This window comes from Palaemon carinicauda, chromosome 41, assembly GCF_036898095.1.
Source record: "Palaemon carinicauda isolate YSFRI2023 chromosome 41, ASM3689809v2, whole genome shotgun sequence".
Taxonomy (NCBI): Eukaryota; Metazoa; Arthropoda; class Malacostraca; order Decapoda; family Palaemonidae; genus Palaemon; species Palaemon carinicauda.
In genome coordinates this window covers 50,237,320-50,253,304 of record NC_090765.1, presented here as the reverse complement: position 1 = coordinate 50,253,304, position 15,985 = coordinate 50,237,320, and the positions used below count along the sequence as shown (strand labels likewise).

At 37.3% G+C, this 15,985-nt stretch overlaps 1 protein-coding gene across 2 annotated transcripts in view; it reads right to left on the bottom strand.

The window, feature by feature from the left end:
- The window catches only part of LOC137632625 (polyisoprenoid diphosphate/phosphate phosphohydrolase PLPP6-like), a 28,203-nt gene extending 23,066 nt beyond the window's left edge, over window positions 1–5,137 (bottom strand). The window contains exons 1-2 of one of the 2 annotated variants that reach the window (XM_068364690.1): window positions 5,058–5,137; window positions 224–381 (exon numbers count right to left, since the gene is read on the bottom strand). In XM_068364690.1, the coding sequence (XP_068220791.1) occupies window positions 224–364 (141 nt within the window). In that variant the 5' untranslated portion in view covers window positions 365–381; window positions 5,058–5,137. Of the gene's footprint in view, window positions 1–223; window positions 382–4,852; window positions 4,995–5,057 lie in introns of those variants that run through there. The other variant, XM_068364691.1, reaches the window with a different exon arrangement.
- Window positions 5,138–15,985: the final 10,848 nt, after the last annotated feature.

Below are 15,985 nucleotides of genomic sequence, written 5' to 3'. Positions count from 1 at the left end.
TTATGAAATCATCAGTATTCATTTCAGTAGATAAAAGTGAGTTGCATTTACCAAATTGTGAAAGTTACTCTGTGTTGGCTCTTTAATTTATGGAAGACACAAAATGACGTGCTTGTTTTAGTACAGCCAACGCTCTTCCATTCATCTAGTTTTATCATACTTAGACAACTACAAAAATTATTAGAACATTTCTTAAATACATAACCTGTACAAAATAACTCACCTCAAGTCCTTTCATTATTGATTTGAACTTAGTTAGTGGTCCATATTTCTGGTCAACATATTTAACAAACTTCTCAGTTGCAACAACATCCCAATCTAATACCTTTTTTAAAGGTTTCGGAACATCTCTCTTCTCTCCCATTTTTCACTAGTCTGTGTCTGGAACAAAAAGATATTCAGTACTGTATCACAAATCTTTAAAAGTAATATCGAATACGATAAAATTAGAAGTCATTTGTATTTTTCCTAACAATACAAACCTGAAATTACATACATACATACATATACCAAGGCACTTCCCCCAATTTTGTGGGGTAGCCGACATCAAACAAATGAAACGAAAAAGGGGACGTCTCCTCTCTATGTTCCTCCCAGCCTGACAAGGGACTCAACCAAGTTCGGCTGGTACTGCTAGGGTGGCACAGCCCACCCTCCCACATTATCCACCACAGATGAAGCTTCATAATGCTGAATCCCCTACTGCTGCTACCTCCGTGTTTGTCCAAGGTACCGGAGGAAGCAGCAGGTCCTACCGGAACTGCGTCACAATCGCTTGCCATTCATTCCTATTTCTAGCACACTCTCTTGCCTCTCTCACATCTATCCTCCTATCACCCAGAGCTTCCTTCATTCCATCCATCCACCCAAACCTTGGCCTTCCTCTTGTACTTCTCTCATCAACTCTTGCATTCATCACCTTCTTTAGCAGACAGCCATTTTCCATTCTCTCAACATGGCCAAACCACCTCAGCACATTCATATCCTCTCTAGCTGCTAACTCATTTCTTACACCCGTTCTCAGCCTCACTACTTCGTTCCTAACCCTATCTACTCGAGATATACCAGCCATACTCCTCAGACACTTCATCTCAAACACATTCAATTTCTGTCTCTCCGTCACCTTAATTCCCCACAACTCCAATCCATACATCACAGTTGGTACAACCACTTTCTCATACAGAACTCTCTTTACATTCATGCCCAACCCTCTAATTTTTACTACTCCCTTAACTGCCCCCAACAATTTGCTTCCACTCCACCATTTGCTGCAACAACAGACCCCAAGTACTTAAACTGATCCACCTCCTCAAGTAACTCTCCATTCAACATGACATTCAACCTCGCACCACCTTCCCTTCTCGTACATCTCATAACCTTACTCTTACCCACATTAACTCTCAACTTCCTTCTCTCACACACCCTTCCAAATTCTGTCACTAATTGGCCAAGCTTCTCTTCCGCGTCTGCAACCAGTACAGTATCATCCGCAAACAACAACTGATTTATGGTCATTCTCGTCTACCAGTTTCAATCCTCGTCCAAGCACTCGAGCATTCACCTCTCTCACCACTCCATCAACATACTGTACAAGTTAAACAACCACGGTGACATAAAAATTATACAATATATCAGTTTAGTGAGATCGGTGTTACTATATGGACATGAGTCAATGAAACAATCTCCAATAAATTTAGTAGATTTGAGAACAAAGCCCTCAGAAGAATATTGGGCGTTAAATGGAAGGACAGAATTAGAAATGAAACTATAAGAGATTACTCAAGTGCCATATGTGGATGAGACCCGGATGAGGGGTAGATGGATATGGTTTTAGGCATGCTCTTTGCACTCTCCAAGAGAGATAAGTCCACCAAACGTTTAGCTGGGCTCCACAAGACACTAGAAGAGTTGGAAGACCCAGGTCCATATGGCTGAGGACTATGAAGTGTGAAATAGAAGATGATGAATGGAGAAGTATTGGAATTTCATCCAAAGACGAGGGTGGAGCAGTTGGCAAGGCCGTACTGACTGGCTCTACGCAACCAGTAGGAAGGTGACGGAGCTGGTCTCGCAAGGGTGGTAATTTGCAATACACTGCTCCATCGTGCAACGCAGCTAGAAACTGAGCAGGGGCCGGATGATGAAACCCAGATGGGTTGTCAACAGTCCAGCGTGAAAACTCCGGAGGACCTGGAGGTTTTAAGTTACCAAATCTCGAAAGATTGTTGTAACTATCAAAGCCAAAGGTTCTGTGTTACGAAACCACAATGGATGGTCCTGACGAGGACCCAAAGGTCACCGAGGGTTACGAGAGCCTTGAGGCTCTGCGCGATTAGTCTGAAAACTCCGGGTTACAAGAACCGTGACTTGATGTAACAAGGGTTAAAAGAGCCCGAGGGCTCAACATAACGAGTGTTATGAGAGCCCGAAGCCTCAGCGTGACGAGGGTCACGAGAGCCCTAAGGCTTAACGTAACAGGGGTCACGAGAGCCCGAAGGCTCAATGTAATGCATGTCACGAGAGCCCGAAGGCTCAATGTAATGCAGGTCACGAGAGCCCGGAGGCTCTACACGACGGGAACCAGAAGGTTCCGGGTCACATGAGCCTGAAGGCTCAGCGTGATAAGGACCTGAAGGTCCCAGGTTACGAGAGCCCAAAGGAGCCTGAAGGCTCGGTGAGACCGTCACAAGAACTTGAAGGAATATCGTGACCTGAACTGGAAGGTTAATAAAAATATCTCCTTACTGCTGGGGGAGGAGCACGCCCGGGGTGACAAGGGGTAAAAACTCCTCCAACCGACGGATCCCCAAAGTTGAACGTCTAGCATAAACCTCTGGAGGGGGAGATTGCTGAGGCCCAAAGGGCTCGGAAGCTTCCTCTCTCAGAAGAGAGGTTTGTTCTCCTGAAGGAGAAAATTCCTTACGACTAAGCTCTACCCACACCCTTGGAGAAGAAGCGTAGACGTAAGAACACCGCTGATCACAAGCAGTTCTCTCTCACAAATGCGAGAGATGTTCCCCAGAGGAGGAGCTTGCCTTGGACTTTGCTTCACCGTTCCTGGTGGAATTACGACTTTGGCATTGGCCACGGGGGACCAGAAGTTCGACCGACAGGCAGCAGCGCCTGCCCCCACAGGGGAGGACTCAACTTCTGAAGAAGTAGGAGAGCGCCTCAGCTCAGCCCCTAACTGAAGAAGTCCAAAGAGAACGTCCTTAGAAGGAGGGGCCATCAATGCCCAGTGATGGCCAAAAAGACAGCAAATCAGAAATAGAGCATGCACTCCCTGGAGGAAGGGATGGGACCAAATTGCTAGGGGAAACGGTACCGTCCCTTGTCCTATAAGCTAGACCTGGAGTAACTAGGGCTGCGCTGCTACTCGGCCGTTCCCCAAAGAGGACCAGTGGAGGACCAACTTCGGGAAGAGATTGGGTTGTCAAAGAAGAAGACAGCGATTTCTTCGACTTTGAGGATGACCTCGACAGCGAAGGATCGCGCTTAGCCTTCCTCTTCCTTTTTCTGAATCTATACCACAGAGAAGCAGACCACTCTCTACACTCATTACAGGTGTCGTCCCGGTGACACCAGCGGCCTCGGCAAGCCAGACAGCAGGTAGGGGTTCGTCTTTACAGCAGGAATGAAGGTACCGCAGAAGCGAACTTAAGGACCAGAACAAGTACTGTACGCATGGGACATTTCTGAAAGAGAAGTATGACCGTCCTATACCGAGCCAGAAAGAAAAGTGGGTGCTCAGTCCCGGTTTGTGAGTGAGCGGGGTATTCGGTTACCCGCCCCACATATCCAGCTAACTAGCGATTAGGGTGATTATCCCTCACTAAAATTATCATGACTCGTCTTTCAACTTCCCCGCAAGTATATCCCTATAGATAGCGAAGGGTTTGTATTTGTGTCGGAACAATTCTTTATTATGAAAGCCAGTTCCAGAAGCACGGAAGAGAATGTCCGCTCTCAACCAAAGGTTAAGATCAAAGTGGGGTTCCAAGTGACACCTTGTTAAGTTTTTATAGCAGCTTACGCTAATTTCTATCTCCTATGTACAGAATGAGGGTTTGCATTTGTGACAGAACAAGTTAATTTTCCAAACTGTTATACAGTAGCATACAGTACAGTAAAGGAGATTGGAAAAACAAAATCAACAGCGTATTACCACAAAAATAACGGTCTGAAATTCATAAACTAATAAGCGAAAAAAACATTGATGATTTAAGTATCTGGCAGAAAATGACAGTACCATAAGTATTGCTCGAAACAGCAGTTGCTCATGCATGTTTAATGTAAATGAAATTAAAACAATGTATACAGCCCTCTTTTTTTCAACGCATAATGCTACCAGAAGGGGAATTAAAATACATAGCCTAAATCACCAATGGCTACCATCGCCCTAGCTGTGCTGTATTTTCGGTTTATTTGCTGTTGATAAGGTCAAAATCAGAGAAGACACACCATTTACTATAGAAAAAAAACAATTTTTTCTATTTAAAATGTTGTTTCGTCTGTAATTATAATTTTATCGATTTCCCTACATTGGCCACTTTGCTTAACCTAAGAGGATACTATCGTACAGTATGTATAGCTTTAAGCTACCCACTATAGATTTAAGAACCAAGACTACGAACAGTAGCCATCATAGTCAGAACGACCCCCACCCCCTCGACAGGTAAGTAGGTAGGGACACGGCTTGTAGGCTAGGTTAGGGGAGAAGTTTAATTTAGATGGTGTCCACATTTTATGCTCATTGGAGGAACTGGCCGCTGATATACAAAGGCTCCAAACAAGATTTTACCCAAAATTTGGTATTATTAATATCCTAATAAAGAATATACTTGCTAAATACCCTAAACTAAACCTAGGTCAAATGTTATATCAGATTAAGCTCGACCTAGGATTAGGTTGGCCTAAATCTCACTTAATTCTCCCGATGATATTGGTCTATTTCTTAAATTCTTGGTCTAAAACATTGGTTAAGCTTCTTATAATTGCATATATATAATCCTCATGTACTGTTATATTGCAACAGAACAAATAACGATGATACAAACGCTTGCAAAAGTGTCAATGTCACGAATTCTTAAGTTCACTTGCACTGGTTTCTGGTTGAACGCCGGTGATGTATAACCTCTCGTACGGCTCTTCCTGATTTCTCATTCTTTAACTGTTCAACTGTATTATTATTATTATTATTATTATTATTATTATTATTATTATTATTATTATTATTAGTTCGAAAGGCAGGATATGCTATAAGTCCAGGGGCTCCAGTCTTGCTCCAACAGGAAAAGTAACCCAGTGAGGAAAGGTAACAAGAAAAAATATATTATCTTAAGAACAGTAACAACATTAAAATCAATATTTCCGATGTAATAAATAAACTATAAAAACTTTAACAAAACAAGAGGACGAGAAATAAGATAGAATAGTGTGCCCGAGTGTACCTTCAAGCAAGAGAACTCTAATCCAATTGGATAAAAATAGAAAGTAGGATTTTCATTACGCCCACAACCCTATTCTGCGGAGTGAGCAGTTAGGAAAAATGAACCACATGAATTTAAGTTTTCCATATATAGAAAGCCTACCAATAATTTTCCATATGTACATTTCTACTCCGGTCACTCTAAAAATATAAAGCATTCAGTTTTCTTCCTCCATGTACCTTAGGGCATTTAGAACTTGTAGCCCAGAGTACGTTGAGGACGAGTTCACTAAAATTGAAAAAATTGCAACAAATCCTTGCTATCCCAAATATTTCTTAGAAAAGTGTATGAATAAGGCTAAGTAAACATTTTATAGTGTCCAGTTAGAGAGGAAGGAAACAATTATTAATATGCTTTGTTTGCCCTTTCATGTTTGTTTTTAGATGTTATACCCCTTTTGAAAAAAAACTAGACATTCGGGTAGTGTTTAGATATAATTGTACGTTGAAAAAATATGTTGATTAAGAACAGTTCTGGAAATGATAATAATGTAATATATAGCATTCCTTTTTCAGAGTGTAAATTATTCTATGTCTGCCAAACATCCAAAGGTATCTCAGTCAGATTAAAACAGCATAAGGTGGCCGTCTCCAGGGGTTCTCTTAATAATGCCTTGGCCTTCCACTGGTTAGGGTCAAGTCACAGAATTGGAGGGTCAGAGGCGAAAAAAAATAATCCATGTAAATGACTATTTCCAAAGGAATATTGATGAATCCTTTTTAATCTCCTGTACCAAAGGTAGAAATTTGAATCTAAGCCCTGGTCTGTTTTCCATTAATCCGGTATTATAATTTTATCTAAAATCTGACTTTTCCGGAATTATTAAGAAATTGACAGCTGTTGGATCCCCTTCTCCTGTATAAATACGATGTCTTTGTATATGTATTCTCATTGTTGAGTTTGATAATGTCCTGAATGGATGAAAGTACTAACTCCAATCAAGTCTTTTCATTTTTCCTTTCGTGGCTATAATACATTTCATATTCATCACGTGTCAGCTTTCGTGATTTCTACGCACACACACACACACACACACACACACACACACACACACACATATATATATATATATATATATATATATATATATATATATATATATATATATATATATATAGTATGTGCAGCGCGCGCGCGTGTGTGTGTGTGTGTAGATAAGAGTTACATATACTTCAAATAGAATATTTTATGCATCCATCACATTCTTCCTCATGAACTTTTTTTTTCTATTTGGCCATTGAAAATAAGCAAATCATCTTGGCTATACATCAACTCATTTTATGTCCTTGATTCCCCGCATAAATTGAAAGAACTCGCCCACAAAAAGAATTCACATAACGTCTGGTCTGGCTGTCGCTAAGGAAGCCCACTGAAAAGGTTAGAAATAACCTTTAAATGAGAATTCGTTTTCTCTCTCCTCTTTCTTCTTCGAAACCTCTCCTTGGTCTGAGAAGAAGGAGTTATCGCGAAATCAGATGTAAATTCTAAGATAATTTTCAAATAAATCATACTTTAGATAATTTTGTCAGATTTGGTTTTTATGTTCTGCCTTTTGTTCCAGAGTCAAGAATATCTCTCTGCAGTCTTTTATTTTGAAATACTCTAACGCTTCGGTAAAAGATCTGATAGCTATAATTAGTTCATTGTAGTTGCACCATCCACCAGTTGAGATACTACCGCTAGAGAGTTATTGGGTCCTCTGACTGGCCAGATAATACTTCATTGGATCGCTCTCTCTGGTTACGGCTTATTTCGTCTTTCCAGAAACATGCACAGAATAGTTTGGCCTAATCTTTCTACATTCTTCTCTTTCCTCATACACTTGACAACACTGAAATGACCAAACAATTCTTCTTCTCTCAAGAGGTTAACTACTGCTCTGTAATTGTTCAGTGGCTACTTTCCTCTTGGTAAGGGTAGAAGAGACTCTTTAGCTATGGTAAGCAGATCTTCTAGGAGAAGGACACTCCAAAATCAAACCATTGTTCTCTAGTCTTGGGTAGTGCCATAGCCTATGTACCATGGTCTTCCACTGTCCTGGGTTAGAAATTCTTGTTTGAGGGTACACTTGGGCATACTATTCTATCTCGTTTCTCTTCCTCTTGTTATTTTGAAGTTTTTTATCTTCTTATTTTCAAGTTTTTATAGTTTTTATAGTTTTTATATGAGAGATATTTTAAAATATTATTAATGTTCTTAAACTTCTCTTGTAGTTTTTCCTTATTTCCTTTCCTCACTGCGCTATTTTCCCTGTTGGAGCCCTTGGCCTTATAACATTCTGCTTTTTCAACTGGGGTTGTAACTTACATAATAATAATAATAATAATAATAATAATAACCCCTGCTTTAGGGCCCAGCCAGACCAAGCGCGGCTAGCGGCGAGGTTAGCGGCAAGAGGTTATGGCGGCAAATTGAAACCTTAGGTATCTTATGTAGGTGGCCAGATAGGAGGCGCGGGAAGCCTCGCGCCTCCTATCTGGCCACCTACGTAAGATACCTAAGGTTTCAATTTGTCTCCATAACCTCTTGCCGCTAACCTCGCCGCACTTGGTCTGGCCGAGCCCTTAGACTTCGCGCGTCACCTGATCTCCAAAGCCGTTATGTAAAGTAAACGTCAACCATTACCACTGGGTATTACCTATTACCTTTTGCCAATATCACCGCGGAATTATAATTATTCTAAACTAAAAAAATATTTACAGATTTACACTGACATGACTGTCAGTGGGGATCATTCCTAATTGCTCACTGCGTAAAATAAGTTTGCGGGCACTCTATCGCCTCATAGATAGGTGCAAAGCTTCTAGGCTTATTCATATTATTGTAATTATTTTACCTGTACCATAAATAAATTGATCATGAAATTCTTAATCTTTACTTTTATCCCATTCTACTTTGAAATCAGATAGGATAACTGGGGCACTGGGGTCAAGAGAGCATGAGATCGAGTCAATATTTTCATATTTTCTGTTCATTTCATAATCAACCAAATGATGCGTTTAGAAGAAGCGATCACGTCCAATTTGTATTGGTGTGTGTTACTTCTGAGGTGAAGGGAATTAACTATTAAAGGGTTGTTTTGGGGCTTCATATAATTCGTAAAATAGTTGGCCAAATAAAAAATCATACAAGATATATATATATAATATATATATTATATATATATATATATATATATGTATATATATATATATATATACATATATATATATATATATACATATATATATATATATATATATATTTATATATATATATATAAATATGCATATGTGCATATATTTTTCTATTTGCTGTTGCCTTTATAATCTAAAACATCACTAATAATAATAATAATAATAATAATCATAATAATAATAATAATAATAATAATAATAAAATCTATGTAATGAGGAGCAAGTTTCTGGATATATATATACTGTATATATATATGCATATATATATATATATATATATTTATACCCTTCCGATCACGCTACCTCTCCCAGTCCCTCGGGTAGGAGTGAGACGGAGTAGTCATTCCCTGACGTAAGTGGATGCCTCTGCGTGTTTGCATATCTACCTAAATATTTAGCCATCATTTTTTAAGGGTCGTGTACACTAATAATAATAATAATAATAATAATAATAATAATAATCTACCATATATAACAAAGAACAAGTGTTGGGATATACACACACATATATATATATATATATGTGTGTATATATATATGTATGTATATATATATATATATATATACAGTATATACACACACACATATATATATATACATATATATATATCATGTCACACTCAGAGGGAAGAAGGAATATTCATTCCCTGCTGAAAAGGGCTACCCCAAAGAGGTACACTGGGAAGCCACAATCTCTCACAAATTGCCCAAAACTGCCGTATTGTAGTTAGGAAAGTGGGAGGGGGTGGGAAGAGATGAATCTGTGTGTGCGTAGGTATCTAATAATTTAGACGTCAGTTTTGACGGCTTGGCTACTACTACTACTACTACTACTACTACTACTACTACTACTACTACTACTAATAATAATAATAATAATAATAATAATAATAATAATAATGTTCTATCTACATCATATATTTTAGAATATATGGATAATTTTCCTGATGCCTTACTTGCAGTTTCAAATATTTATGTCTTGAGTTGAGAATCGTTCTCTGCACACACACACACACACACACACACACACACACTATGAATTGATAAACGGTGAAAGGCTGTTTTGATCATAATCTTATTAATGAAATATATGAAAATGTGGTCAAATATAGGCCTCAGAATCAGCCTACATCTAAATGTCTTCACTTGGTCGCCACATCATCCTCCAGTCATAACAAAAAATTTACGCTACTACACTGGGTAAAAACGTAGGCCTAATTCTTATTTTGTTTTTGTATTCCACTTTAAGCGATGTAAATTTTGTTGATTTTTTTCTTAACTCTGTAATTCATCGATCTCTTTATTAACTTTTCCGTGTAGTTTCCTTTTTCGAAACCATGTTTTTTTTTTTTATAAACGTTCACTAGTCCAGTGTCATCCTTGGTTCTTCTGAAGACCAAGAAATTGTCAACAAAGTCGTAAACTTGGAGATAAAAAAGGTAAACTCATTGCTTGCGCACAGAAAAATATCAAATTCCGAATTATATTTAGTTTTTTTCAGTTGATAAAAATATGCTGTACCATCAGCTCTCGTTATGTATATAGTATTACGTCACATTTTTGGTCGACTATTTTTGGTGAAAGGGCTTTTAGCTACTGTGCGCCTAGACATTATAATAAACTGCCAACTGAAATGAAGGACCTAAGGGGGGCAATTGAATTTAAGAAGAAACTAAAGACATTACTTTTCACAAGATCATATGATTTGGAAGATGCTACAATCAAAGAATTGTATAAATTATAATGAAAATGTTTCGTTAGATGATTAATATGGACCCTCCCGAGAAGTAGTTCACTCGACTTCAGTGGAGGGTTGGATTTAAACCCAAAACAAGTAACAAGTAACAAGTAACTATCTCTTATATTTTGATGATTTTAAAGGGTAATTTAATAAAATAAAATAGATATCACGTTAAATTTATGGATGCATATAAATAGAATATTTTATAGCAGGGAGTAACTGCACTGAAATTCAGCTGCCAATTTCCTCTTGGTAAGGGTAGAAATCCCTTTTAGCTATGGTAAGCTGCTTTTCTAGGAGAAGGACAGTCCAAAATCAAGTCATTGTTCTCTAGTGTTGGGTAGTGCCATAACCTCTGTACCATGGTCTTCAGTGCCTTGGGTTAGAGTTCTCTTGCTTGAGGGTGCACTCGGGCACATTATTTTATCTTATTTCTCTTCCTATTGCTTTGTCAAACAGTATGTAGTTTATGTAGGAAATGTTTATTTCAATGTTGTTAGGCCTACTCTTCTTATAATGTTATTTTTCGTTGTTTCCTTTCCTCACTGGACTATTTTCCCTGTTGGAGGCCCTGGGCTTTTCCAACTAGGGTTGTAGCTTAGCAAGTAAAATAATAATAATAATAATAATAATAATAATTGATTATCTCCCAGATCTTATAGAGAGGCGACGTCACAAAGCTCTGAAATTTGCAAAAAAAAAAAAATCAACCTTCACTATCCGTTCTTGATTGAGTCTTCTTTCTTGTGTTCAACCATAACTCCGCGTACGTAAGTTTGAGGTTGGAGGATATATATGATTCAGCATATAGTGGATTTAAACGTCAGCGACCTCGGCATTGGTTATGTTCTTCAAAGAAAACTGACCGCTTTTATAAGAGGCTTTAGAAAAGTAGCTTTTTGAATTATAATCATTCCGATATAGATTGTAAAAAGTTGCTGTCGTTGTTGTTTTCTGATGTGGCTGTTGTTTTATGATGGTTAATTTCTGTAACATATAAAACTAAACCTTTTAAGAGTTATATAAATGTATTTTTTTCTTTAAATTATTAAGTGTAGAAACACGTATACAGTAACTTCATGGACGAAGGTATATTCACATAAGAATAACAGCCGGTATTGGCGAGAGAAATGAAGAGAATTGACGAGAACTGGCGAGAATTATCCTCATCAAGTTACATGAACGTGGAATTACTATCGATTCTTATATATCAATTACAGCAGGATACGATATATAGCAACTTTTGAAAAATGTAAGGAACCACGCCTGACATCAACAGGCAAAACTGACGGCTGAATTTGACAATGCTCTATAGGCCCAACTTCGTTTCATATATGCCAATTCAAAGACAGGAATTTTGTTTCCAAGAGTTTTTTTTAAAGAAAGTGATAATCCCGAAGGATAGTTAGACAATTATTTAATACTTAATTGCAGGAACATTATGTGATAAATTTTAAGAGAAATCCGTTTGACATAAGAAATACTATCACAACTACATATTCGATACAAGTATCGATATTGGTTGATGAATTTAGAGTTATATCGTTGATTTTAGTAATCCTCGTGTGAAGATAATCATATATAAAAAACGAACACACATTTGTATCTCGATTGCACTGTAAAACTTTCTTATCTAAGAATAGAATTCCTACTTGTTCCCGCTTCCCATTCATGATTTGTGATGTTTGATTCTATCTCAAGCAAGTATCATCATCATCATCATCATCATCATCATCTCCTACCTCTAATGACGTAAAGAGCCTCGGTTAGAGTCCACCAGTCATTTCTCTCTTAAACTTTTAATTCAATACTTCTCCATTTATCATCTCCTACTTCACGCTTCATAGTCCCCAGCCATGTAGGCCTGGGTCTTCTATGTGTTCATTATATTAACCATAATATTACTGTCTGTAATACTGCGTCTATATATTCTTACAGGCTGCCTAGTGCAAGAGCCCGTGGCCTGCACCATCAGTGCAGGTCGCTCTAATACCTATCTACCTACCTGCGTCTACACATGTGACGGATTCGGCACGTGCAGTTAGGATCTGTCAGAGGCTTGGTTTAAATGTGTAAACGCAATTACGCAGTCTAGGGGAGTATATTCTGCAGTACGGTTAGCCAAATTATATAAATTTAGGGAATACCGTGTATCATTGCTTTTGTATAATACTATAGTGTACCCGAGCCGATAGACATGTGCATACACAAAATCAACCCTTCCTCCTTTCATAACCATAACCCGGCAGCTTGGGCAATTTGTGGGAGATTATGGTTTAAGATTGTACCCCTCGGAGTACCCCCTCTCACCAGGGTATGTCTACTTTTGTCTCTCCCCTGCCGCTCAGCGTGACAGGAAAGAAATATGTTTATATTTATAGCCAGACACTTGCTCTTTATTTTGTAGGGTAGGATAACCAACGTCAAGCCCCAAGGTGAAATGGCGGTCTCCTGCAGAGATAGGATAACTTTCTTTAGGGTGATTCTTGTCCTCCACCTGATCTTTTGATGATTGTAGGCTACTGTATCTGACTGTCACTAAAAATTCAGGAGTAGCTCTAGTGAAGTATTCAAGCACATAGAATACAAAAAGACTTGACTGTATTATTTGAGATTTATCAGTGAAATAGTAGTTGAAATAAAACTAAGATTAGCAAAGCACTCTGGGAGTGCAGACCTTCGCCATGGCAGCATATTTGTTGACCTTGACCTTGACCTTTGACCTAGGACTTTCAAAGTTGAATTCCACGTCTCAACATAATGATTAATCTCTGAAAGTTTCATTACTCTATGAGTAAAATTGTGCCCAGGAAGTTGATCTTACACAGACAAACAGGGGTTTAAGTACAATCTCCTTCCAACTTCGTTGGCGGAGGTAAAAATTAATTAATCTTATCAAAGGCATACTTCTCCATCTTGAAAAAGCGTGCACTACTCCACTTTATAGATACAATACTGGTATACATATATTCCTTGCCCATGCCCCCCCCCAAAAAAAAAAAATCCTCTGTCCTCATACACCTGACAACACTGGGATTACCAAACAAATTTTCTTCTCTCAAGGGGTTAACTACTGCACTGTAACTATTCAGTGACTACTTTCCTCTTGCTAAGAGTAGAAGAGACTCTTTAGCTATGGTAAGCAGCTCTTCTGGGACAGGGACACTCCAAAATCAAACCATTGTTCTCTAGTCTTGGGTAGGGCCATAGCCTCTGTACCATGGTCTTCCACTATCTTGGGTTAGAGTTCTCTTGCTTGAGGGTACACTCAGGCACACTATTCTGTCTCATTTTTCTTCCTTTTGTTTTGTTAAAGTTTTGATAGTTTATTTAGGAAATATTTATTTTAATGTTCTTAAAATATTTTATTTTTCCTTGTTTCCTTTCCTCACTGGGCTATTTTCCTTGTTGGAGGCCCTGGGCTTATAGCATTCTGCTTTTCCAACTAGGGTTGTTGTAGCTTAGCAAATAATAATAATAATAATAATAATAATAATAATAATAATAATAATAATAATAATAATAATAATAATAATAAGCCCAGAAACGATTACTTCAAACTATTTGAATATTCATTAATAGACGCATAAAATAAGTAATCTAAGACGAAGGAAAAAAATATGTGTTTTTGGGTTAGCGATATTTGGGTTAACTACCGGTTTAAAAAAAGTCAGATGAAACAGCTTCTTACGAGAAGTCGGTTACGTAAACAAGCATAACCCTGGCGTGGGATAAATCACGTATTGCAAACTAATCGTTCAGGTTTACAGAATCTTAAGCTATTTTTCTTTTAATATTTTGCATATGAAGAGAACCAAGGCGAGACCTTTCAGCTCTAATTTTCCTCTGAATGCGGTCTTGGAAAGGAATTTTACATAATGGAAAAAAAAGGAGTTGAACTTGTGTATAGTGGTTTATAACAACGAAATCATTGGGCGAAGATATGGAGAAAGAAAAAGAAAACGTAGAATATTATACAATCTTATAAGTGTGTTTAATAACAAAACTATAACCTTGAAATGTTGTTGATTATTTTGTATATAAAGTAATCGTCGAATTTGAACCGAAGGAAACGCCATGATCAATTCTTTGATCAGAAGATGAACGGTGCAAAACCTAATTCAAAAGGTGAATGAATATACTTTCTTAAACTTGAAAAAACTAGTGATATAAGATAAAATTATTGTACATTCATGATCTCTTTTACCTATTCATGATATGACCTTTCCATAAGGACTTGGAACTCCATGAATATTGGTGTGTGTGTGTGTGTTTGTGTGTGTGTTTTTTTTACCTTTACTATAACATTTCTTTTCCTAATTGGTAATATCATACAATTATGAAAATGTTGAAGAAGGGATTTGTGTGTCAGTATGTTATTACAATATTCAGTAAAGAAACTAGTGATTATAAACGTGTTTTTACCATGATTGATTATTATAATCTACCCAAAGTGCAACTTAAAAAAAATGCAAAAATATGATAAACAGAGAAGCAACATTGATAGGTGTCACGTCCTATAAAGGATTACTCGTATAGACTGAATTACAGCTGGCTGTCTATTAAAGCCATAATAAGATTTAAGATATGTTCTTATCAGAACCGGACGTCCAAAATCTCTTAGATAATTGCTACACATCGTGTACCCAATGAGTTAGTGAACTCAAGATTTACTGTAGGTTTTAGAAATTTCAAATATGCGGTCCCAAGAATACTTTATATAACAAGCTCTCATGGCTAGAGATTCGAAAGACTGAAAATATTAAGGCTTCCAAAAGGAAGCTTAAGTCTTTCTTATTTTCTAGGTGTTACGATCATGTGGATTTGACAAATACCCGAGAATGTATATGACAAACAGACCTTATATGTCCTGTATTGCGTAAGGTTCCAATGTGTGGTATGACCAGATAAACACATCTTAAAGTGAAGTAAACACGTCTCTTACTCTAATGCCTTACATTTCTACTGAAAAGATGTTGATCTTGTATCATTGAGTATGTAAGATGGCATTGCTCTACTTCTATCTTCCCTTTCTCATCGACTTTTCAAACTTCTATGGTGAAAAACGTAATCTTTAGATGTTCTTAAAATCCTTGGCCTTAAAATCATGTCCACATCTAAATCTATAAGTTTAGTATTTTAATCAATTTATACTTTGGCAATCTTTTGAGTATTCATTTAAATGTTAAAAAAGTTGTATTGATGTTAAAAAGTCTTTCAGGGTTATGTCGCAAGGTTATATATCATTGAAGGTCTCCCCTCTTCCATTTGATATATGCACGTCCAAATTGATTTCGAAAATAACTTAAGACGATAATACTGCACCTGCTTATTTCGAAAATTTACCTTGAGAAATTGCTTATCATATCGCGCTTCATAAGAAACGCTTTAGTGCTACTGGACTCAAAAATTATTTGGTTTTATATACACTTTTTAATGTGTTTGCAATCCAGTTTTCCTGGTTCTCTTGAAAAAGATTTATTTGAAATTGGAGCATAGTATAAATTACGGAGAGTAAATTTGAATCTTATTCGTATTCACTCATTTATTTGGTTACTTGGTTTATGTTTGAGAGAGAG